Here is a 22,872-nt window from a genome sequence, read left to right as displayed (position 1 = left end):
TTTTAAAAATAATTTTTTAATGTTGCATTATAATTATACATAATAGTGGATTTTTTTTGTGACATGCAAAGAATTCTATGTGGTATACTTGCACATAACATAATTTGTCAATTTTATGCCCTGGTGTCTCCTCTTTCCTCCCCTCTGTTCCCGGAATCCCCTTCCTCTACTCAGCTGCTCTCCCTTCTAATTTTATGAGATTTCCCCACTCCCCGTGCCACCCCCCTCTTTTTCTCAGTAGCTTCTACATATGAGAAAAGATACATGACCCTTGACTTTCCAAGTCTGACCTATTTTGTTTAACAAAATGCTCTCAAGTTCCTCCATTTTAACAAGAGTCTAATGTAAGCCATGTAGGCAAGAGGTCCAAGCTTGAAGATCCTTTAGATAGAAAAATGAATGGCATATATGAATGTTGCTGAAGGTTTGTTGATTTTTCCTCCCTGTCAGTCTGAGGGGAGGGCAGAGAGGGCCTGAAATGAAGCTTTTTGCCCCTTTCTTTTACACTGGAGGGCCCAACCTCAGTTTGGTGAAAACATATTCTGTCTGTAATAATCCCAGGAGCTACTCTATAAAATTGCAATATAAAATATAGCCTAATGCAAAAAATGAGGGAAACTGTGGTGAGCTGTCCCTGTTCCCACTGGGTGAGAGAACCTGGCAGCAGTTGAGCATGTGGGCTTTCAGGGTTAGGAGTTTGAGCAGGACCCCCAGGTCTGCCCCAGATGGGAACACTTGCCTGGGAGATCCCTCTGCCCCTGTCTGTTTCTCTGAGAAAGGGAGGCCATTGTGCTTCCTGCTTCTTAGGGGGGCCCTGGGATCCTTATGCTGCAGGTGATAGTGCTAAGTAAGCACCCTGCTGCCACTACCAGGCCCCAGTCGACAGATGCATGAGAAAGGGTGATGAGTCAATCTGTTTATGAAAATCACACATTCCCACAAAGACGTCACCACCACCCGGGGGACAGCCTCGTTCCCAGGGCTGATGGCACTTGTTCATACTCGGGGGTTCACTGGTGTGCCTTTTTGGCAACCCGTTTCCTGTGCCTCCAGCAGTCTACACGTGAACAGATGCATGGCTGATGAAGTGAGAAGGGGACTCTGGCCTGCACAGCTCCAGCCAGCCGGGAGAGGGAAGCTGGGTGACTCATAGCACAATTCTGAGCTGTGCATCAGCCTCTTCGGGGCCAGGCTGTACAGCCTTCTTCAGAAAGTAGCTTGGGGTTTCTGGTTCTCTGCAAATCTGTATTACCATATGCTGAGCGCCAGTTAGCCACAGGCAAATCAGTATATCTTTCTGAAATATGAATTGCACCAATGTATCTTGCTTGGAAATAATTTTCTAAATATAGCTAAATATTTGATACCACTTGTAAGCTCTTGAGTCCTTCCTGAAGAGTTTCCTTGTTAGAAATTCCTTAGGTGGGAGTTTCCAAAATTCCAGCTTTGGAGTTACTTCAGGGTAACCCTCTTAACCAAATCTCTTACAAGCACTTTCTGCATTCCCAGAATCAACTTAAGAGGTAGTATTTTGTCCATGAGTGTCCGTAGCGTAGAGGGTATAAGGGAGTTTCTATTTTTTTGAGGGGTGTGGGGGGGTACTGGGGATTGAACCCAAGGGTGCTTAACTCTCTGAGCCACATCCCCAGTCCTATTTATTTTTTATTTTGAGACAAGTTCTCATTAAATTGCTAGGCCTTGCTAAGATGCTGAAGCTGGCCTTGAACTTGTTATCTTCCTGCCTCAGCCTCCAGAGCCTCCAGAGCCACCATGCCTGGCAAGGAGCTGTTAGCTCAGAAACTGGTTTCCTTCAGCAATGCTGTGCTTATGAGAGTCAGTGGAGCAAAGGTGACATTTCAGATCCTTTAGCATTCTGCATAAAATTCCCTTTCAGATTCCTGAATTTTTAAATGTTATCTTCAGCAAATAATAAAGCAGTGTTTCTACAGGTGACTACCCCATAGAGTTTGGGTCCTGCTGCCAAGCCAAATCTCCCTGGGGAACTAGCTGAGTTACTTACTGCAGGCCACACAGATCCCTGGATGGGGAGTGGGGTCTGCAAGGACTCAGTATTATTGGTGGTGACCTTTGTGCCAGGCTACCTCATTGTCTTCATGCTCTCTCACACTTGGCTTAGTGGCTCCTGAGCTGGGTGTGGTGGCACAAACCTGTAATCCCAGCAACTAGAGAGGCTGAGTCAGGAGGATCGCAGGTTTGAAGCCAGCCTCAGCAGTTTAAGGAGGCTGTGGGCAACCTAGCAAGACCCTGTCTCAAAATTTAAAAAAAAAAAAAATTAAAAAGGGCTGGGGATGTGGTTCAGTGGTTAAGCGCCCTTGGTTCAATCCCAAGTATTAAACAAACAGTGGCTCCTGGGTGTTTTGAAGTTTCAGAAAGACCTTGCTTAATTAAGGGAGGAGTCTGCTTTTGTTAGGGAATAGACTGTTAGGAAGGACCCACTTCCTGTCAGCTGTGGCCTTTGCCTCAACTTTCCTCCCAGAAAGGTGGGATTCAAAGGCTGGGGATGAGATAGAGAAGAGGTAGTCTGGCCCCACTGCTAATATCCACTGAAAGTCTGGAGCTGTATCCCCTAGGTCTCATCCTACCTGCGCTGTTGCCCTTGAGAGCTCAGAGACCAGATTGTTCAAGTGAGAGGTTGAGTGCTCCTGTAGCCAGCACAACACTTGGTTTTATTTAATCCTGAAAGCATCGCTGCAGAATAGGTGGTATTCCCACTTGGCAGATAAGGAGGAACCGAAGCTTAGAGAAGTGTGGTAACCTGCCTAATACCACTGGCCAGGAATAACAGGATCTAAACTTGAGTTTAATCTGGCTATAAAGTTACTTATTACAAATGGCAAGAAACGAGGTAGTCAAGCAGGTGACACAGAGCTTGGACCCTGGAACCAGTCTGCCTAGATTCAGATCCCAGTTCAGACATACTGTCCATAGAACCTTGGATGAATTTTCTAATCTCTTTGTGCCACAGTGTCCCCTTCTGTAAAATGGGATAATGAGAACAGTTCTGTGGTAGGTTGAGGCACTTTTATTATTGTACATACACAATGCATATCAAATACTTAACACTGTGTCTGGCTGTGGTTGGCTTATAATGCTTATCAGCTGTCTCCACTGTTACCAGAATAGCCCATGTACTCTGGCTCTGCTTCACTCCTGCAGGGGCTGAGAAGGAAGGATTAAGTGGCTCTAGCTCCCCAGGCCAGCAAAGCCCTCCCAAGGTGTTGGGGTGGGGTTGAGGTCTCACATCCTGACTGGTCCTTTTGAGGGATTGGCCCAGAAGAAACTCTGGGGTGCTTAGCATTCCATAACTTTAGCCTTGATTGTCTGTTGCCAGTGAAAGCCCTCAGTAGATTTCCACCCTATGTAACTCAGGCTTGTTTTTTGCATTTACCAAAATAAAAATAAAATCTCTGGGGAGGAGTGGAAGAGGTGAAGGGCGATGATGGGGGAGGGGGAAGGGGGAGCTGGTGCATGTTGCAGGGGTGGCCCTCAGCAGCTGGGCAGAGCCCCAGGCGCCCTTTCCCAGAGGAAAGGCTGAGACTCTATGTCCTCTGGGCTTTATCCATTAGGAAGTGTGTGTGAGAGTCTGCCCACCCTCGGGCTCCCTTCCCGGCCCCCTCCTCTGTTGCTCCCTATTTCCGCCTATTGTTGGTTCCCACCCGGATGGCCTCCTGGTGTGGGAGCCATACTGGGCTCTGTGTGGACCAAGGCATTTCCTAGGGCTCCACATCATTCTCAGTTTCCCCTCTTAAGAGGATGGACTCCAAGAGGGAGGAGGAGGGAAGAGCCAAGCTAGTGACCTTCTCACCAGAGATGGAACATTTTCTGGGCCCTGTCTGGTGGGGAGGGTTAGGAACATTTCCATTTTGGGTGAAGGACACCTCGATTCTTGGATAACCAAAAAAAGACTGGTTTGGCAAGACTACAGCCCCCTTTGATGCCAGCTCCTGGAAAATGAGGACAAGGGATGGAGGGTGAATCTGAAAGAGTCTCTAGTGGAAGAGCCTTCTTTGTTGGTGTCCCCTGTGTCCTGGCTGTGGATGTTATCCACCAGCAAGGACATCCCAGAGCAAGGGGAAAAGCAAGGTGAACTAACCTGAGTGAAAGGTGATCCTCCAGATACTCTTGTGTGTGGGGCCAGCCAGGTTGCCAAACTGTGGGGCACATGGAGACAACCCCAGGCAGACAGAACAGGAAGTTTGCATATGCAAGCCCTTCCTGATATCTGGAGGTGTCTCTGGAAAAATCCAGGTGTGAATAGGTGAGGGTACAGCAGGGTGAACATTGGTTTGGGTATGTTTTCTCTTCTAGGCTTGAGCCCTTACTGTCTGTTGGACCCTGAAGAATTTTCTTAGGAGTATTGCAGATTTACTGGGAATCCAGCTTGGGGATATACCAAAGGGTTAGGACAGATTCCCAGTCCTCCAGGAGCATTCCCACCACACAGACATGACGTGTGGTACATAAGAATCACTTGCACTCAAGGGGTAGAGCTGTGGGGAGGATCCCAGGAATGCTGTGGGGCTGCAACACCCCAAAAGAGGCTTCACCGAGAAGGCAGGGCAAGTTTGCAAATTCCAGAGGGATCTGTGGAAGGAGAGGTAGGATGTGGATGCACAGAAAGGAGAAGGGAGAGTGGGCAGGCAGGGCAGAGCCCACTGCAGAGCAGGGACCTGGAGGTGGACAGATGTGGGACAAAAAGATGGCCTCCTCTGCTGGATCTCAGAGGGTACCTGAGAAGCTGAGGGTGCCTAGTGAGTGCAGGGAGGTATCTGAGGTTGGTCCTGTGGCCCTGGTGGAATCCTGCTTCTTCCTGCTCCTAAGTATCCAGGGAACTCAGATGAGACTCTACACGGGCAGCCCTGTCCTTGCCTCCTGGGTCTAAGACAGCCGCCTGGGATGATAATGGAGGAGGGAGAGTGACCAGGTGGAAGGACCCTCAAGGTGCCAGTTTGGGTGCTACCCATGGTCTAGAAACTGAACTGTGAGTTGTAACAGGAAGAAAATAACTAATCAGGAGGGAACAGCTGGGCAGACACTTAGGATTTTCCTGGATATTACCAGAATATGCTGCTAGGAGTGAACTGAGCCAGGAGGTGGCCCTCAGTAAGAGTTAGCAGGGGCTTGAAAATTGCATCCAGAACTTCCACCTCCTGTTTGACCAGTTCCACACACCGCACACCCCAAGTACGGTGGCCCTAATGGTTTGCTAGGAGTGGAGAAGACAGAACACTCACCCCAAGAGGACACAAAGCCAGTACATGCCTCTCATGCCTGTGGTAACCAGGGCATCTGGCCTGCAGGGGTTGATCTAATACCCACCATCCTTGTTTTCCTGCCACAGACCAGCACTGATTTTTAAAGGATGTATAGAATTAACATCCCTAATCCAAAAATCTCAAATCCGAAATGCTCTAAAATGGAAAAGCTTTTGAACACCTAGGTGATGCCACAAATGGAAACTCCACACCTGACTTCACATGGCATTCGCAGTCAAAACACAGGTGCACTAAAAATTTGTATAAAATTACCTTCAGGCTGTATGTACAAGGTATATATGAAACAGAAGTAAATTTCATGTTTAGACTTGAATCCCATCCCCAAGAGATCTCATTATATGTTTGCATATTTTCCAAAATCTGAAACACTCCTGGTCCCAAGCATTTTAGAAAACTGTCCTCAACCTGTACAAGCCCAGCTGCAGCTTGTGGCATAATTCCCTCCTACATGGTGGGGCTGAAAAGGAAAGGTGAGAAGAAGTTCCAGCTGGGTGGGCAGCTCTGGAGAAGCTCTGGGCCACCCGGATGTGGGAACATGGTGAGAGGGCTGGGTCAGGGAGGGAATAAAATAAAACATAGACTAAAGTCTTCTTCACACAGCATTTTTGCAGTTGGTTTTCAGGGGATTCTTGTTTGCTAATGGGGGAAGGCAGTTAGTCTTAAATCTAGATTTTATTTTTAGCTGGAGCTACCTGCCCTGCCAAGTCCCTGGGCTTTATTTTTCCAATCTTCGGTGTCTTGGTTTGAAAGGCCTGGCCTTCCTCCTCTCAGCTCAGGGCTCCTTTTTGGCAGAGCAAGTTGTGCATTGGGCCGCCTCCAGGTTTCTGCCCAGGGCCCAGGAGGGAGCTGTTGAGCCCAGGGCCCTACCTGCCTGGGCTCGCACCCTGCGTCACTGCAGGCTCTGCCAGGGGAGAGCACAAAGAACAAAGTTGGCCGCTGCAGCCTGGGAGAAGCAGCAGGCCTTTCCCTTGTGAAGGCCGCACTGATCACTAGGGAAACCCTAACTGCTTTTTTAGAAAGACCAAAAGAAGAAGGAGGAAGAAAAAAACATTTTTTTTTCCAAACATGGAAAACTCAATGACTTTCACTTAGACTTTTGCAAGAGCAGAACAGGAGCTTTGACACGGAACGGACCCTCCCTCCTCTGCTTTTAGCGCTTTGTCAAATGTGCCTTCCCTAAAGCCTGTGTCCACCAGGACCTTCTGGGAACGGACTTGGAAGAGGGGAGGGCAGGTCTTTATTCAGGCCTCCCCCATCTGAAAGGTCACTCTTGTGACAAAGCACTTGCTGTTTATGTGTGATTTTGTTTTATTTTATTTATTTATTTATTTATTGGTACTACAGGTTGAGCCAAGGGGTGCTCTACCTCTGAGCTGCATCTCCAGCCCATTTTATTTTTATTTGGAGGCAGAGTCTCAATAAGTGTGGGAGGCTGACCTCGAACTTTCAATCTTCCTGCCTCAGCCTCCCAAGTCCTGGGATTATAGGTATGTTGTGTGACACTATTTTATAAATGGAGTAGAGTCAGGTAGACTGAGAAACAGGAGAAACATCAGGGGCCCGGTCTTCTGTTTGCTGAAGCAAAAATCCTCAGAATTAAATGGCATAAAACTTGGAAGCTGTGTGACCTGAGGCAAGTTACTTAATGTCTCTGAATGTGTTTCATAATTAACAAAATGGAAATAATGCTATCAGTGCCAGGTGTCCATAAGATGTTACCACAATACCCAGAAATGCATTAGGCATTTAAATGTGACTTCTTTGCATGTGCAGACTCAGATCCCCGTGCATACACACACAGCAAAGACTTACCCAGCTGTGTTGTTTTTGGAGTCACAGAATACAGAGATTATTTCCCTTTTCTGATATTTGACAGATTTCCCCATCATCTCTTTTACTATAAGTAGATGGAAATTCTTTCTTTATAATTATCTAAAAATAGAAGTTAGCAGAGTTATCAAACTATTTAAATAAAAAGGGAAGTGCTGGAGGAAAAAGTAGCAAATTGGAGGAATGAGTCAGTTGGGACAGGGGCTAAAAATGGTCATAATCCCCCCTTATAAAATGAAATTGAAAACTCTGACTATTGACCCTAAGAACACTGCTCTTTAGTGGTGCTTAGCAGTGTTCTGAACACCTGAAATGGGTGGTTTGGGAATTCATTCTCTCTCCTTTTTGCAACTTCTTTGACCTTCTGAACCAGAAACTGATATCGACATAGCTGGGCTCACACCAGCTCAGATTCTCCTGGAGTCATAGATTCAGAGGGCTAAAGCCACCCTGTGAGAGTTCTGGAGCTGCTTCTCACTGGAGGGGAAGCTTTTAATCAATTAATCACACAATTAGCTTATCTGATTGCCACCTGGCAATATGGTCTCCTAGAAGGGCCCCACTGGACTCTTGCCAGTTCACTGTGCCTTGGAGGAAAAAGTATTGCATTAAAAATAATAAAATACACAGAAGTCAAAAACAAAGTGAACAGAAAATTATAAAGGAAGAATTTCCATCTACTTATAGTAAAAGAGATGATGGGGAAATCTGTCAAATATTGAAAAGGGAAATAATCTCTGTATTTTGTGACTCCAAAAACAACATAGCTAGGGTAACTCTTTGCTGTGTGTGTATGCACGAGGATCTGAGTCTGCACATGCAAAGAAGTCACATTTAAATGCCTAATGCATTGGTCCGCCCATCCACCACCACATGCAGAGCACCTGTGTATGGTTACTGCCTCCTTGAGTTCTCTCTGTATGGATGCCCAGTTTAAAGATGAGGATGCTCGAGTCTGGGCCCAGCCGAAGAGGGAGTTGGTAGAGCAGAAATTCATTCTAACCCCCAAACTGGAATTGTGCTCTGCTTTATCATGCCGCCTTCTAGAACTCATTTCTAGGGCTATGGGCTGCCTTTTTAGCTCAGAGGCAGAGGATTTTGGACAGAATCTGCTGGAGGGAGAGAGGGGTCGTAGTTTACAGGGTGGTGACCAGCCGTGGGCCCATCAAAGCTGGCCAGAAGGGTAACTGGAGGAGGGGCAGCCTGCCTCAGGGTAGACTTGGAACTGTAAGTCACTGTCTTCAGGAGGCCTGCTGCAGCTGTTGGGAGAAGAATGACAGGGACTCTGGTAAGAAATAGAGCAAAGCCCACACCTGCCTGGAAATGTAATGCTCTCCAGGTGCCTCTGATCAGGTTCCCAGAGGGTTGGGTTTGATCTCCCTCCTCCTAGCTGGTTAAGATTTGGCTCAATCTCTAGGGCTGGCTGGGTAATGGCGTCACTCAGAAACTCAGAATTGGACCAGGCATAGTGGCGCATGCCTATAATCCCAGCAGCTCAGGAGTCTGAGGCAGGATGATCACAAGTTCAAGGCCAGCAGCAGCAATTTAGTGAGATTGTAAAAAAATGAAAAGTGGCTGGGGATGTGGCTGAGTGGTTGAGCAGTCCTGGGTTCAATCCTTGGTAGAAAAAACAAAACCCAGAACTGGGATGGAGCTGTATCGAGGGCGAGTTGGAAAAACCCAGAAAGTAAAGTTAAATCAGAGAGAAAGTTTTCTGGGGCTGGGGATGTGGCTCAAGCAGTAGCGTGCTCGCCTGGCATGCGTGCGGCCCGCACCACACACAAACAAAGATGTTGTGTCCGCCGAAAACTAAAAAAAAATAAATAAATATTAAAAAAAGAAAGTTTTCTGAGCTGAGTTTTTAAATACACACAGGGAGGGCTGGGGATGTAGGTCAGAGATAGAGTGCTTGCTAGCATGTGCTTGCTAACATGTCCTAGATTTAATTCCCCAGTAACACATGCGTGTGCACACACGTGCAATAGCTTATAAGTACTCACAGGGTTAGCTAAATCCTGTGCAATCTGCAGCCACTCTTGTAAAAATCCTTAATGGCAACACCTTTAGGAGTCTGAGGCTAGGGTGGGAAGGGGTGTATGGAACCAGAAGTTAGTTGCCTGCAAAACCTCACAGGCCTGAAAGAGTTCAAGTTTAGTGGACTGCAGATATTTCCAAGTGTGGATAGGGGATGGGACCCGCTGGGGCTGCTAATCATCTTTTAGTCCTCACAATAGAGGAGTGTGCACCTCTAACCTTTCTGCCCGCCCCCCACACACACTGCATTGAGAATTACCATGTTGTTTGGAGGGGCAGGAAGTAACTAGGAGATAGAAGCAGAACCCGAGGGCATGTGGGTCCAACTGAGGATAAGAGAGTGCTGACCCTGAGTGGTTAGTCCTCCTGAGGGGGCACTGGAGGGGTGTCCACTGAGTGGCTCAGACATACCCCAACAGCCCAGGAATAAGAACATGCAGGAGATGAATGAGTCGGAAAGCTGAGGACTTGCCACCCTCTTCATCTCCCCTGCTAGGTTTTTTCAGGAGGCTGCTCTGAGCCCCACAAGGAGATCGGAAGGCACCTAGCCTTGAGCTCTCCCCCTTCCCCCAGCATTGAGGAGCTTCTGATCACTGTCAAAGTACACAAGTCAGGACACTGAGACATGAAGACCCAGGGTCACCTGCCACCACCAAACAATGGGACCATTTTTTTTCAAAGTGCCCCCCACACCCCCTTGGGAGGCAGGACAGCATCCTGGGCATGCTTGAGAGCCATGCAGTGCAGAAGGCCTGTCAAAGGGCCCCACACATGGTTAACACCCTGCCCTTCCCATCTGGACACTCTTGTTACATTTTGGACAAGGGGCCCTTCATACTCATTTTGGGCTGGACCTGAATATCACGTGGCTGATCCTGATAATGGCTAAGGCACACATAAGTGGATGGCCCGAGGTCCTTTCTTCCCCACAGCCCGTGGCTTTGGGTCCTTGCTTCCCCTCCCTCACTTCCTGCTCCCCACCATTTCTCTTTTGCCTGTGTTATGGAAGACAAAGGCCAGATGTGGAGGTTATGCCAGGTGGCCTTCTTATTTGTTTAAGACAGTGTTTCCCTGTAGCACAACTGGGGATGCCTGACTGGGAGAATCAGCTAGAGGATTGCATATCCCCAGGGACCACGAACCTCATTGGGAGGTTTGGAATTTGGTCTGCATAGCCACACGGAATTGGAGACCCTGTCTAGACTTCCTCCCTTGGGCTCGGCCTGGGCTAGAGCAGTCCCACTGGAGGTTAGATCATTTCTACCCTGGGTTCTTAAGGGCTCTGGGCAATTCTGAGCCTAGGGCCAGAGGTAAAATGGAGAAAATGCTCCCCTATCAATTATCAGGTTGTTGTGAAGGTCAGAACAAGGTCATGTGCCCCTGGCCCAGTGCCTTTCACATAGCCAGACCTTGGCAAATGACAGTAGTTACAGGTGCACACACCAGACCCTGTGCCAGCTGTGGGGTTGGAGGATTCGTCTGGGAATCTATGGAAATGAGCTCTTTTATCTCCCAGTGAGATGACAGAGCTATGCCAGCCAGCAGTGAGTCCCTCTGCACTGCAATGCTCAGCAGACTTAGGAAGACCACCCATTTACTCATTGGATAGGTAAATCCCAGAACTGCATGCCAGCCAGCAACATGACCCAGTAGATCTGGTCAGTCAGCTAGCTAATGGCCTCAGATTCACATTAGGAGGACCCTGCAGCCCAGTGTGCCAGTGGGGACTGGGCATGCCAATGGAGCTGTTGGGGCACTCTGGGAAGGGTCCTCGGAGGATGCCCCCGAAGGTTGGGAAGTGATGGAGGAGCCAAGCCAGTGAAATCAGTAGGTACCCAGGTACTCTTTGCCAGACCACCACGTTGGAGGCATTTGAAGGTCGCTTTGATATTGCTGGTTGCTCAGCTTCAGAAACCAGAAGCCTGGGTCTATAATCTGGTTTTGGACTAGAAAACCATGGAGTCTGCTGTTGAGAATCTACCCTGGAGGAGGGCCAGGACTGACAGTGCTACGTTCCCCTGGATGAGATCCCTCCGGGTTGTCTGGCTGCCTTCCTTCTTGCCTCACCACCTGTCTTAGCCAGGGGAAGAGGCCCGAAATCCATTTCTGAGGACTGTGGCTTCCTTCAGCAGCACAGGGCTTGGAGGCAAGACCATCTGCCTAACCTGCCCTCACCCACTACCTGGAAAGCAGCTTCTACCAGAAGTAGGTCTGACTTCTGAGCTGGATGCTATGGTCTCAGGACCATCAGAAGGGAATAATCCTGTCATGTCCTCTCATCCTTTTATTTTTCTCCGCCCCTCAGAGCTAGGGCAGGAGGGTATGTTTCACCCTGCACCTTCCTCTCCCTACCCTGGCCCTGGATCTGGGAAGAACTTTTTTTGCTTAATGCTTGGCAGCAACTTGGCCACTGCCTGGGTGCTGCTATTTTACAGCCGCCCCCCCACGCCCCCCTGGGAAAACCCCTGCATGCTGCTGCCAGGAAGAGGGCAGGAGTCTCGAGGGCAGAGGCATGGCATTCCTCGCCAGTGGAATATTCCACAGTCCTTGTCCAGGCAGAGCACCCTTGGGATGGCCGGACTCTTGAGAATTTCTGCCCATTCTCATGGTGAAGAAATACTTCCAAATGGAGGGAGGAGGTATGGGAAAAGGGAAATCAATTGGAAGGCTGCCCCACCTCCTCAGAGCTCAGGAGTATTGGGAGGCCCTTGAACACACTGACCTTGACAGGGGCTCCCCACCCTGGAGTACCCCTCTTTCTGTTTTAGACCGCTGGTCTTTAGCCTTGGAATAAATATTGGGGAAGGAGAGGTTTCACAGCTTCCAGTGCCTCTGCTGGGCCCATGTCCTGCTTTCTTGTCCAGCATGGTTCCCTCCAGCCTTCTGGGGTCACAGGCTCACTATGCCTGGTGTCCTTATGGGACTGCAGGAAGCTTCTTACCAACAGCATGGGTCTGAACCAGTCGGAGGCTCTGTTGTCTTTATTCTCCAGTCCCTATGACAATACCTCTGTTTAGCCCAGAATGATTGTTTCCAGGGTATCTTCAGAGACCCCTGTGTCCCTTCCTTGAACACAGAGACCTAAAGGCTTCTCCACAATACCCCTGAGCCCATGCAGTCTTCTAATAGCTCTATCTCCTGGGAGAAAAGGGTCTATGCATTACTCCCATTTAATAGACAAGAAAAGGGTCAGGGACTTGTTCAAGGGCCATCAGTGAGGAAGGCCAGGGTCCTAACTGCAGGGTCCTGGCTGCCTTCCCATACCCATCCCTCACTCTCGAGTCCCGATTTCTCCATGGGGCATCTACAACTTCCTCCCCTGCTTGTGCTCCCTTCACTTCCCAGCCTCTGTGCCTGCTTGATCTGGCACCAACTGCTTCAGGTCTGTCCTGCTGGAGTTGTCTCCTTCTGTCTCTTGAGTCTGTCCCCAAATTACCTGTGACCCCATGAGGACTCACCACACAAGATCCTCCCTTTCTGGTAGTCATCTTTGTTTTGCCTTGTTGCATGAGGGAGATCATTTTCCAGGGTCCTTAGCATGTCCATCAGTCCCAGGAGCCTGGTGGACCAGCTTTCTAGAGGAAACAGAGGCCCTGAGAAGGGCCATGAAGGAAGATTGTGGAGTTTAGCTATTCCTTGCTGGGGAAGGGCCTGGGATAGGGAGCACCCGCGTGGGACCACATCGTCCTCTTCCTCCTTGCAGCCCACAGCCTGTCAGACCCTTGTCCTCTGCTGCAGGGATGTGCCCAGCAGGTGGTGAGGGCCTGTGCATTTTTCCTTTGGACCTACCTTAATGGCCTCTGAGAGCGCTGACTGAGCTCCTGCTTGATTCTCCTTGTGTAATTCTGCCCCTCCATTGTTGCCCTCACCATTGTCTGCCTGATTGTTTACGCAGCCTTCTGGGAGCTTAGATAAGAAGTGCTGCAGCCTTCCCAGCCTTCTTTGGCCATCTCCATCAGAACCATCTAGGAAAAACATCCTTGTCAGCAGAGGCCGGCCCTTTGTCACATGGCCTTGCACTGTGCTGCCCTCACTTAAGAACCAGTCAGTCTTGGTGGCAGGGTGGAAGTTTCTGGGAAGGGGACGGAAGTTACCAGGTTGAGTGGGGAAGACTTCCTCTCCTTCAACAGATTTTCACTTGAAAACTTGATGACAGAGCATCGATGACCGAGCAGTCTCACCAAAGAGAAACGCAAAGGAGGCTGATTTCACCTTGAGATTCCTCAGCCTCCACTTCCTCCACAGGTGCTTTTGAGGACTGGGAAAGGAGAGGTCCCCCCGACCCATCATCTCCCTCTTCTGCACAGTTCCTTGTTTTTCCCAGCTCAGAGCCTTGCTTGTTGTGACTTTTGCTCTCTGATTTGGCTGGTCAGGGACCCACTTTCTCAGGACCTTGAAATGCTTCCTATTACAGGTTCTTTCCCTCCCTTTTGAGCTGGAGTGTTTGGGGGGACATTTGATCCATTCTTTTTAAAGTTAACATAAGGATTATTTCCCCTGCTGTGGACATATTTCTGTCTGGAGGGAAAGGGATTTTTTTTGTAAGGAGCTATATAGATGAGGTTAATTTATTTATTTGTTCTTTTTAAATATACATGAAAGTATACATACATACTTGGAGTATAACTTATTCTAATTAGGATCTCATTCTTGTGGTTGTACGTGATATGGAGTTACTGGTCATGTATTCATATATGAGCAGAAGAAAGTTATATCCGATTCATTCTACTGTCTTTCCTGTTTCCATCCCTTCTTCCTTCCCTTTATTCCCCTTTGTCTAATCCCCTGAACTTCTGTGCCTGCCCCTTGTTGTGAGTCAGCATCTGCATATTAGAGAGAACATTCAACCTTTGTTTTTTTTGGATTGGTTTATGTCACTTAGCATGATAGTCTCCAGATCCATTTATTTACCAGCAAAAGTTATAAAGTCATTCTTTTGTATGCCTGAATAATATTTCATTAGGTATATATGCCACATTTTCTTTATCCATTCATCTGTTGAAGGGTACCTAGATTGGTTCCAAGATGAGACTAATTTAAATCCCAATTTTCTCTCTTATGACTTGGAAGCTCAGGAACAAATGGAAATATTAATAACTGCCTGTATGCTTGTGGTAAAAATAAAATAAGGTTAAACCTTAGTTCTCCTTTCTGTCCAAAGGACACCCCCTCCTCCACTGATGTTTCTGGCCATTTGACTTAAGAAACGTCCTAAGAAGAAAGTAAAGGAGAGAGCTGTGGACTTTTCACCTCCTTGGACACTGAGGTCATGGGTGGGAAGTGCTGTCCCTTTAAAGTCCTTTTAAAGTCTTTCTTCAAACCACTTGTAGGCAGGAGCTACTTCTGTTGCTACCACATCTGCAAATAGAATGTGCAGTGCAACACTGCAGCTGGGTGACAGTGGCCTGCTGAAATCATCCTCAGAGGAGCATTGCACTTGGCATGAGGGAGGTCGTTTTCCAGAGTTCTGGTGCCCATTCATCCCAGAAGACTAGACAGCGAGGAAACCGAGGCCCTGAGAGGGACCACAAAGAAGGGCACATACTGGGGAAGGATCCGAAAAGGGGAGTACTGGATTGGGAGCACTTTGCCTTCCTCCGTCACCTATCCCTGACCCTCGTCCCTGGAGACCCCCTGAGCATCTTGCTAAGCCTATTTATAAAATGGGACAATGCCACATGTGACTGCACCATTTGGATGACACCAGGAAGGTGCTTGAAGTGTCCCAAGGGCACCTGTGCTGTGGACGTGGCACCCCTGCCTTGTGGCCCCGTTGATTTACATCCTAACCAGAAAGTTGTGGCTGTCTTTCTAATGTAGAACTTTTTGTTTGCTTGTTTCTAGAGCAAATCATGGAGAAAAATAAAAAACATGGTGCACTGGTCTCCCTTTGTCATGTCCTTCAAGAAGAAGTATCCCTGGATCCAGCTGGCGGGACACGCAGGTAGACGCGACTCTCCTGGATTTGCTCTGTGTGTGGGAAGCCACACACCAGCTGTGGGAGGGGAGGACCTGGCCCTGAGGCTCCTGGGGATGGAAGCATCAGAACAGCTTCCTCTCCAAGAGACTTTCTCGTCTGCAAGTACAGCCACAGCAGTGACAGATGTGACTTTGACACTGCCTTGCAAATGAGCATGGACAACTGACCTCTGTAGAATCCATGCCACCCTGTCCCTTGCCTCCTCCCTTTCTCTGTCCCTCTCTCTGTCTCTAACATCTTCCAGTCTCTCTTTCTCTCTCAGTCTCTCTTCCAATTTTACTCAGTAAAACAGATGAAGTCGCCAGTCTTTATAGCTGGGACACCAGTGGTCACACTGGATAAAGAGACGGAGCTAACCAATTCACTGAGCTCCTGTTGTTTGCTTGCATCACTGTGGTGCTAGGGGTTATGACTTTCATGGACATGTAGTCTCTGCCCTAAAGGAGCTGGAAGCTGTGGAAGATGTGGACAGGTCACCCCACAACCACAGCTTGCCAATACCAGGTGGAAGTGGCTAGGGAACCTGGCTAGAGTGTGATCTTTATTCCACCCATCAGCGACAGAAGAAGGGAACATCTGACACCAAAGTCCCCAGGATCATCTAGTCCTCTGGGGACCCTTTGGCATGCACTGTCCTCTGGGGTCATTTTAGTGGATTTAGGCTTCATTGGCCTGCAGATTCTTTTTGGGCCAGCACATGGGCTGACTTTTTTTTAAGTTCCCCAACCACATTGGCCCAACCAAAATTAGGCACAAGGATGGACACGCTTTGTAAATACTTACCCAGAGGAGTGGCTTGGCAGGAACTCTGCCCATATAACCCAGACCTTAGACCTCTACTTCTCAGCTCACTGTCTCTCCCTTGTCCTGGCACTAGATCCTGTCTTCTCAGGGATTTTCCTCTACTGAGACTGGGAGACACCTTCATGTTGGAGAAGCAGGTTGACCATGAGGATAGGGACGCTAATAATAATACCATGAAGTGAAGAGATCTCTCCTGTAGCCCTGCTAACCCTCCAGTAGTGAGCACTGGTAGTCTCCATCTCAGATGAGGAGGTTGAGGTCAGGGAAGCTGGAGAGCCAGTCCAGGGTTACATTTGGTGAGTGGGGGAACTGGGTCTCATCCCATTCCCCTTAAAGCAGTTGTCTTTAACCCCAGGCTTAACCAGTACTGCAGCATCCCAGGGAGACCCAGGTGCTGTGATGGAGGAGCTGTCCTCTGGGTGGAGAGTACCTCTGTGGGCTATATCTGGGGACCAAGGGCCTCCTCCCATTTGCTCTGCAGGGAGTTTCAAGGAGGCTGCCAATGGCCGGATCCTAAAGAAGCACTGTGAGTCAGAGCAACGCTGCCTGGATCGACTGATGGCTGATGTGCTGAGGCCCTTTGTGCCTGCCTACCATGGGGACGTGGTGAAGGATGGGGAGCGCTACAACCAGATGGACGACCTGCTGGCTGACTTTGACTCTCCTTGCGTGATGGACTGCAAGATGGGCATCAGGTGGGCCAGACTCCTTGTTGCAGGAGTATTTACCCCAACACCACATCTGGCCATGCAGCAGATACCTGGCAGCACTTAGGGTGTCTCAGAGATCTCATGTGTGCCAGGACAGGCCATGGGGGCTGCTTGACCAACTATAACCTTTCCCACCCCAAAGTCCACTCCCTTTATGTGTAGAAGGCATAGGGACCCTGGTTTTTTCATGACACCTCCTTCCCCACTCTGGTGAGCTGACCTGAAGCACGCACCAATAGCAGGAGCCAGAAAGAGGCCCTGGCTGGATGCCAAGCCCCCCAGGGAGGGGCAGATAAAGCTACCCTCTGACAGGTGGGATGGCTCCTGGGTGTGGGGGGGGGTGAGGGAATACCAAGTAGGGAGGTAGGAAGATGGTGACCTCCTGTTATGCAAGCTGCAGGGGGCTCAGGAATAGAGAGGAGTAGAGAGAACTGGCTGGCAAACATGTTGGTCTGCCAAAAAACAAAACAAACGAAAATCGTGTGCCCACTGTGAGTATGACTAGGGAGGGAGCCCAGGAGCTTGAGAGGTAGGTCCCCATTGTGGATCAGCCTACAGATGGCCACAGCCCTGAGTAGGGTGCTTCAGGGGTCTGACCTTCCCGAGACTGGGAGGGTCATTGGACTTGTGGGCATAATTGGCACGCCCTGCCCTCCAGATTCCCAACTACAGGGCCCAGGCTCAGCCTGCCTTCTGTCCAAGGAGATAAGCTGGGAGAGAACCCAGGCAGGAAGAGGAGACAGGAAAAGGGGCAGGAGGAGGCAGGGCAGAGAACAGAGCAGGAGGCCTGAGACCAGGGCAGTCCTGAGCCACTGGTTTGGCTGCAGGGTTTTCTTATTTCTTCTCAAACTTTGGCCATTCCAACCCAAGAACCCCCCCTCATGGCTCCTTCTCCTGGGAGACTGGCATAACCCCCTGAGTCTATCAGCGCAGGAGGTGTTCAGCACCATGTGCTCACCCTGGAGAGCCTGGCCCTGGCTGCTGATGCCCAGACTGGATGCCAGACATGGGCTCCTCCATGCCACTCCCAAGAGAGGCCAAGTTCAGAGCTGAAGCCTGTGTCTGCTTTGAATGATCTAATTCTTCTGTGAGGAGACTGAGAAAGAGGGGTGTGTGTGAGAGAGAGAGACAGAGGCCAGGAGAGAAGTAGGCCAAGCCAGCCAGGTTTCTTGTTCTTTCTCCTTGCTTCTCTTGGGAGTTGTGTCCTAAAATCAGACCCTGCCAGCTGGCTGCCTGGTGCTCCCTTGCCCTTGCCCCCCCAGGGCAGGGACAGGGACATGGAGAAGTACAGGCCTCTCTGTTTTTTTCTACTCCGTGCCCGGTCACCCCCTACCACTATCCAAGGCCCTCAATATCTCCAGCCCACAGGGAGCTGGGCATGGGGGGGGGGGCGGGCAAAATATCCCTCTAGCTACCACATGGCTTCTCCTCTTTTCCAGAGTCTTATTTTGTCCCTGGAAGACCCTTCCCTGGCACACCAGGATGTGCTTTCTCAAGGGAGGTACAATCATTCCTTCCAACCCAAACAGCAGAGGGCTCAGCCTGCTTGCAGGGAAGGGGCTTCAAGTTGCTGCATGAACACATGGAAAATATTCTATTTAGTGTTCACTTGGTGCCCAAATAAGTGTACCCCGAGTGATGAATTTGGGGCTAGTTATTCCTGGAAGACAGAAGCCCCAGAGCTTCCTGCTGCAGCTAATTCCAGGGCCAGGCTTCTCTGTGTGCCTCTCTACTCCCTGAGAGACTGCAGGGGACAGGAGACCCATCTCCCAGCCCAGGCTGCCCCCATCCCCTGACTCGACAGCATCTCTCCCATTGCACCCTGGGTATCACCAGGGCCATCCATCATGCCATGACAGACTTATCTGCAGCCTGGTGCCTGCCACGGACTCAGGTTCCGTGGGATCTTCTTAGTGTGCTAGTCTAGCTACATTTGGAAAGTGGAATGTGGCCTCCCAAATACTTTGATCCAAAAACCTTGGCCTCAGAGTCTGTCCTAAGACCAACACCCATTGGTCATCCCTAGAGTATGGCTCATCCTTCCCAGAGAGAAGCTGGAGCCTGGGGCCATCTTAAACACTGGGCTTCAGAATACTAGGGACATGTTACTGAAGTGGTAGGAAGGCCCATCAGCAAGCCCAGCTACACCATGGCAGGGCTGGAGGGCAGGAGGTGGGTGTTGCTCAGGAAGAGGCCATGCAGGTGCTGAAAGTGTCTTAAACTTGGAGCTTCTTAGGTCCTCAGTTTCACATGGGCATATGTTCAAAATGCTCTGGGGGCTGTTCTTTGTGGAGAGTTGGTAGTGTCTTCCTGTCATTTGCAACAAGGGACAGAGGGGGAGACTGGAGTTGGGTTTCCAGCACTCTGCCCTTGAAAAGCTGTGGGTGACTTTGGTCTGCCACCTGTTGGCTCCCCATGGGAGCTGCCTTCCTTCTTTTACCTAGTCTTGGGTCACTTCCTCTCCCAGAGTCCAGCCATTGGGTGAGCAGGTTTCTGCTCCTCTGTATGAGATGGAGCTCTGATCTTCCCTCTGGGGTGTAGGTGAGTGGGTGCAGGGAGGCTCACCTTTCAGTGGACCCACAGTCCCACTATCCAACTGGCTACTCTTGGGGGCATCTCCCCCTAGGCTCCTTCCTCTTCTGGGGTGTGGCAACTCTGTACAGATGGAGCTGCAGGGTCCCTTTTAGGAGAAAGGTCCATGTGACCAGGGATTTAACACTACTAAAGGCTACTTCCTGTTTAAAGAGCTACTGAGAGCCCTTTGCAGAAGTGCAGCCACCCACCCACCCATCCTGCAGGCCTGTACAGGGCCCTAAGGAGCATTTGGAACCCTTGACCCAACCTGGCTGTCCCCTGTCCCAGCCACACAGTACCTACGAATTCACGGACAGCCTGTTGTCATTGACTTGGCTTTGCATGTGATGTTGTGTGTATGCATGTGTACAAGGACACATATATGTATGTACATGCTTGCACATGCATGGAAGTGCCCAACACAAAGCTAATGACCTCCCCCTTACAGTTTTCATCATCTCTCTGAATGAGTAGGTCCAAGTTCATATATCAGAGGCCAGTGTATTATTAGGACTTCTTCCTGCCCAGGAGGGTGTAAGCCACCCTAAAACTTAAAATCTTAAATAATTAGTGAATAACAAAACACAAATACTCAGAAATATATTTACAAAAGGCGAAGCCCTTGATAGATCTAGTCCACATGGGTTCTGGAACTGGACAAAGGAAAGATGGCTCCGGTGGTTTATTTAAGGGGGTACATCAAAGACAGGGTTAAGGTTTCAAGGGTGGAGCCTTGCTTCTTGATGTCTTGCAGTTGATTGATATCTTGGCAGGTCACATCCATCGCAGGTGCTGTGTGGGCCACAGCAATTGCATTGTCCCTGAGCAATTGACCAGAGGAAATGTCCACTGGACATTCCCAAACACCAGATGTCTCTATCTATGAGGCTTCCATGTGTGGTACCCATGGACGGCTCCTCCAAAGACTTGGGAGATTTTGTTTTCTTTATTTTCAGTGCGATATCAATTGATAAGGTGGTTTCGGAAACCTATCATCTGTAAGATGTAGATTTTCATTCATTCTGTTATGGGTTCCTTACCAGCAGCCTAGATACCCTGTGTTGGGAAGTGTTGGAACAAGGCCTGGGGGACAGACAAGAAGAGAAGAGTAGGGGACTGGGAAGGAGGGGCAGCCTCTGAGGGCAGCTCTCACCCACGCCAGGGGAAGGGGAGAACACTTCCCCATCCTGCAACAAACACTGCTGATTTCAGCCTCTTTAAGGACCTTAGGCAGAATCTGAACCTGTTGTGGGGGGACAAGGGAACTTTAAAGGAGGATATGGGGAAGAGTGAATGACCCCCCACTCCAGTTTGGAGTGGTGATGGAAGTTTGGCAATATGTTCTGGAGCAGTGAGCATGTCCCCACAGCCCAAGACCAGTGATTCAGCCTTGGGCCACTTAAGACCTGTCTCTCTGCCCCTGTCACCTCCATCAGTGACCTTTGCTAGTTGATCCAAATGAAGCAATTTAGTGGGATACATTTTCTCAGGCTTTCTGGGCTCAGGGATGTGGAGGGGTCACCAAGCAGGTCTCTGGGACAGAGCAGAGGCTAAGAAATCCAGATCTTTACTGTGGAATATGGGTTTCTCCAACCAGCATTTTGGCCCCTTCATAGGCCACCTCTGGTCTGTCCTTTGTGCCTAGAAATATTTCCCCCTTTCAGAAAGAGCCAGAGACTTAAAGGCAGACTCAGCCTTGCAGGCTGCCTGGGAATGGGGATGTGGAGGACAGAATGAGTTCTCCAACCAACACAGGTCCTGGCTTCTGAAGCCCTCACTTTATGGGAGGGTTCCAGGCAGCCAGGGGGGCACCCCAGGGGTCCTGAGTGGACCCTGCCATCAGTCGTCTCTCCCGCCAGCATCCTAGCTAGAGGAGCTGGACAGTCCACCCAGCTGCTCTGCCTCCTTCTTCCTCCTTCTGCTGGGCCCTGTGGGGGTCTCACTTGAAGCTCCTACAGCTTGCCAGGTCTTCAGGGTGGTCCTGGCATGGAGGTGCTCTGATCCAGCAAGCCCACCCCTTTCCCCTCGGATCAGTCCAAGCTGTACTTGGCTCATCCTGGATGATGAATGTGCCTCATTTCAGGGGCTGCCAGACTGACTGTGGCCCTTGGACAGGGTAGGGGCTGCTCAGAGTCTTTACTCAGGCAGCCAGAGGGGTGGCAGGTGAGCTGTGGGCCAGACCCTAGCCTTCATGCAGTCTCACCTTCCATGCAGGACATACCTGGAAGAGGAGCTCACCAAGGCCCGGAAGAAGCCCAGCCTGCGAAAGGACATGTACCAGAAGATGATTGAGGTGGACCCTGAGGCTCCGACCGAGGAGGAGAAAGCCCAGCGGGCTGTGACCAAGCCACGGTATATGCAATGGAGGGAGACCATCAGCTCCACTGCCACCCTCGGCTTCAGGATAGAGGGCATCAAGGTGAGACCAGCAAGATATGACCCAAGGCTGCCTGGGGTGCTCAGTTCACAGTGGGGTGATGGGGGCCCCACCAGCATCCGACTTAACATTATTAAGTAAAAGAAGGGTTACTTGAACACAAGCCCTGGGATATAGCAGTAGTCACTCGGATACCCAGCTACCTGCCAAGTGACTAACAGGAGGGTAGCATATATAGCAGGGACCTTTGATGGACAAGTCCAGGCCCCTGAGTAGAAAACGATGCTGTTTCCCTCCCTCAACCCCTGCTGCTTGCACTCAGGACACAGGCTCAGGGCTCCTGCCTGTTCTCAGAACCCCTTAGGGGTTGCAAGCTTTGCCTGGCTCAGGCCCAAGATGCTGCTTTCAGCCCCAGGGACAGACATTTGAAACCGTTGGCCTATTTCTCAGCCTGAGGTACAGGTGGGGTGGCCGTGTAGGGAGTTTAGGCCTTGGGGTGGCTTCTAGCCCTGTCCAGCAGTCAGTCCTGTGAGAAATGGCCACTTAACTCAGCCCTGCCCAACACAGAGAAGCCCAGACAGGAACCAGCTAGTGAGGTGGCAGTTAGGGAACCTGGCTGGTTCATGGGCTGCAAGGAAGGGGCCCTTGGAAACCTCATCCTTCCTTCTTTCCTCTTCAGTGTCCTGAGAAGTGTCTAAGAAGACTCTCCTGTCCCTGAGCTGCTGCCCAGGACCCTTGCTGTTAGATTTGCTAGAAAGATTCAGGGCACCTCCCTGCAAGAGGCAGGGCTGAGAGGCACCCCTTGGGGGTCTCAGGCAGACCTGAGCAGGTAGCAGTCCCCACAGGGGCTTTGGCTCTCCCCTTCTCTGTCCAGTCTCAGCCCACTTGCCTCCAGAGTCCAGCTGTGGAGTCAGGGTTGGGTGTCTTTGAGTCCTCACTCTCCAGCTGAAGGGAGCGGAGCCTCCTGTCAGCCTCTTCAGATGGCATTAAATGTGAGTTTCTGCAGTTTCCAGTGTCTCACTTGCTGCCCACGGTGGCCTGTGGGAGCTGTTTTCACCTTCCCCCAGGACAGCTGCTTTGTGTGCTCAGGGCTGAGAAAGCCCTTTGCCCCTTCCTCATCTTCTGAAACCAGCCTTCCCTCATGTTTGCAGCCTCTGACCCTCAGAGTGGATGCAAGTTACATTCTCTTCATCCCCCTCCTTTTCTTCCTCCCTTTCACTCTGCTCCCCACCCCCTCTATCTGTTGAAACAGTGTGTCTCCCCTGC

General features: G+C 50.1%; 1 protein-coding gene across 2 annotated transcripts in view; it reads left to right on the top strand.

The window, feature by feature from the left end:
• The window catches only part of Itpkb (inositol-trisphosphate 3-kinase B), a 100,620-nt gene that overhangs the window by 69,728 nt on the left and 8,020 nt on the right, over positions 1-22,872 (top strand). For both annotated transcript variants that reach the window (XM_046419579.2, XM_058571885.1), the window contains 3 exons: positions 15,006-15,105; positions 16,427-16,640; positions 21,444-21,648. In XM_046419579.2, coding sequence (XP_046275535.1) covers positions 15,006-15,105; positions 16,427-16,640; positions 21,444-21,648 — 519 coding nt within the window. The remainder of the gene's footprint in view (positions 1-15,005; positions 15,106-16,426; positions 16,641-21,443; positions 21,649-22,872) is intronic.

This window comes from Marmota monax, unplaced genomic scaffold (assembly GCF_021218885.2).
Source record: "Marmota monax isolate L192 unplaced genomic scaffold, Marmota_monax_Labrador192_F-V1.1 WCK01_AAM20220418_F8-fsc00153, whole genome shotgun sequence".
In the NCBI taxonomy this organism is placed as follows: domain Eukaryota; kingdom Metazoa; phylum Chordata; class Mammalia; order Rodentia; family Sciuridae; genus Marmota; species Marmota monax.
The sequence above is the reverse complement of the archived record's forward strand: the minus strand, read 5'-3'. Positions and strand labels throughout refer to the sequence as shown.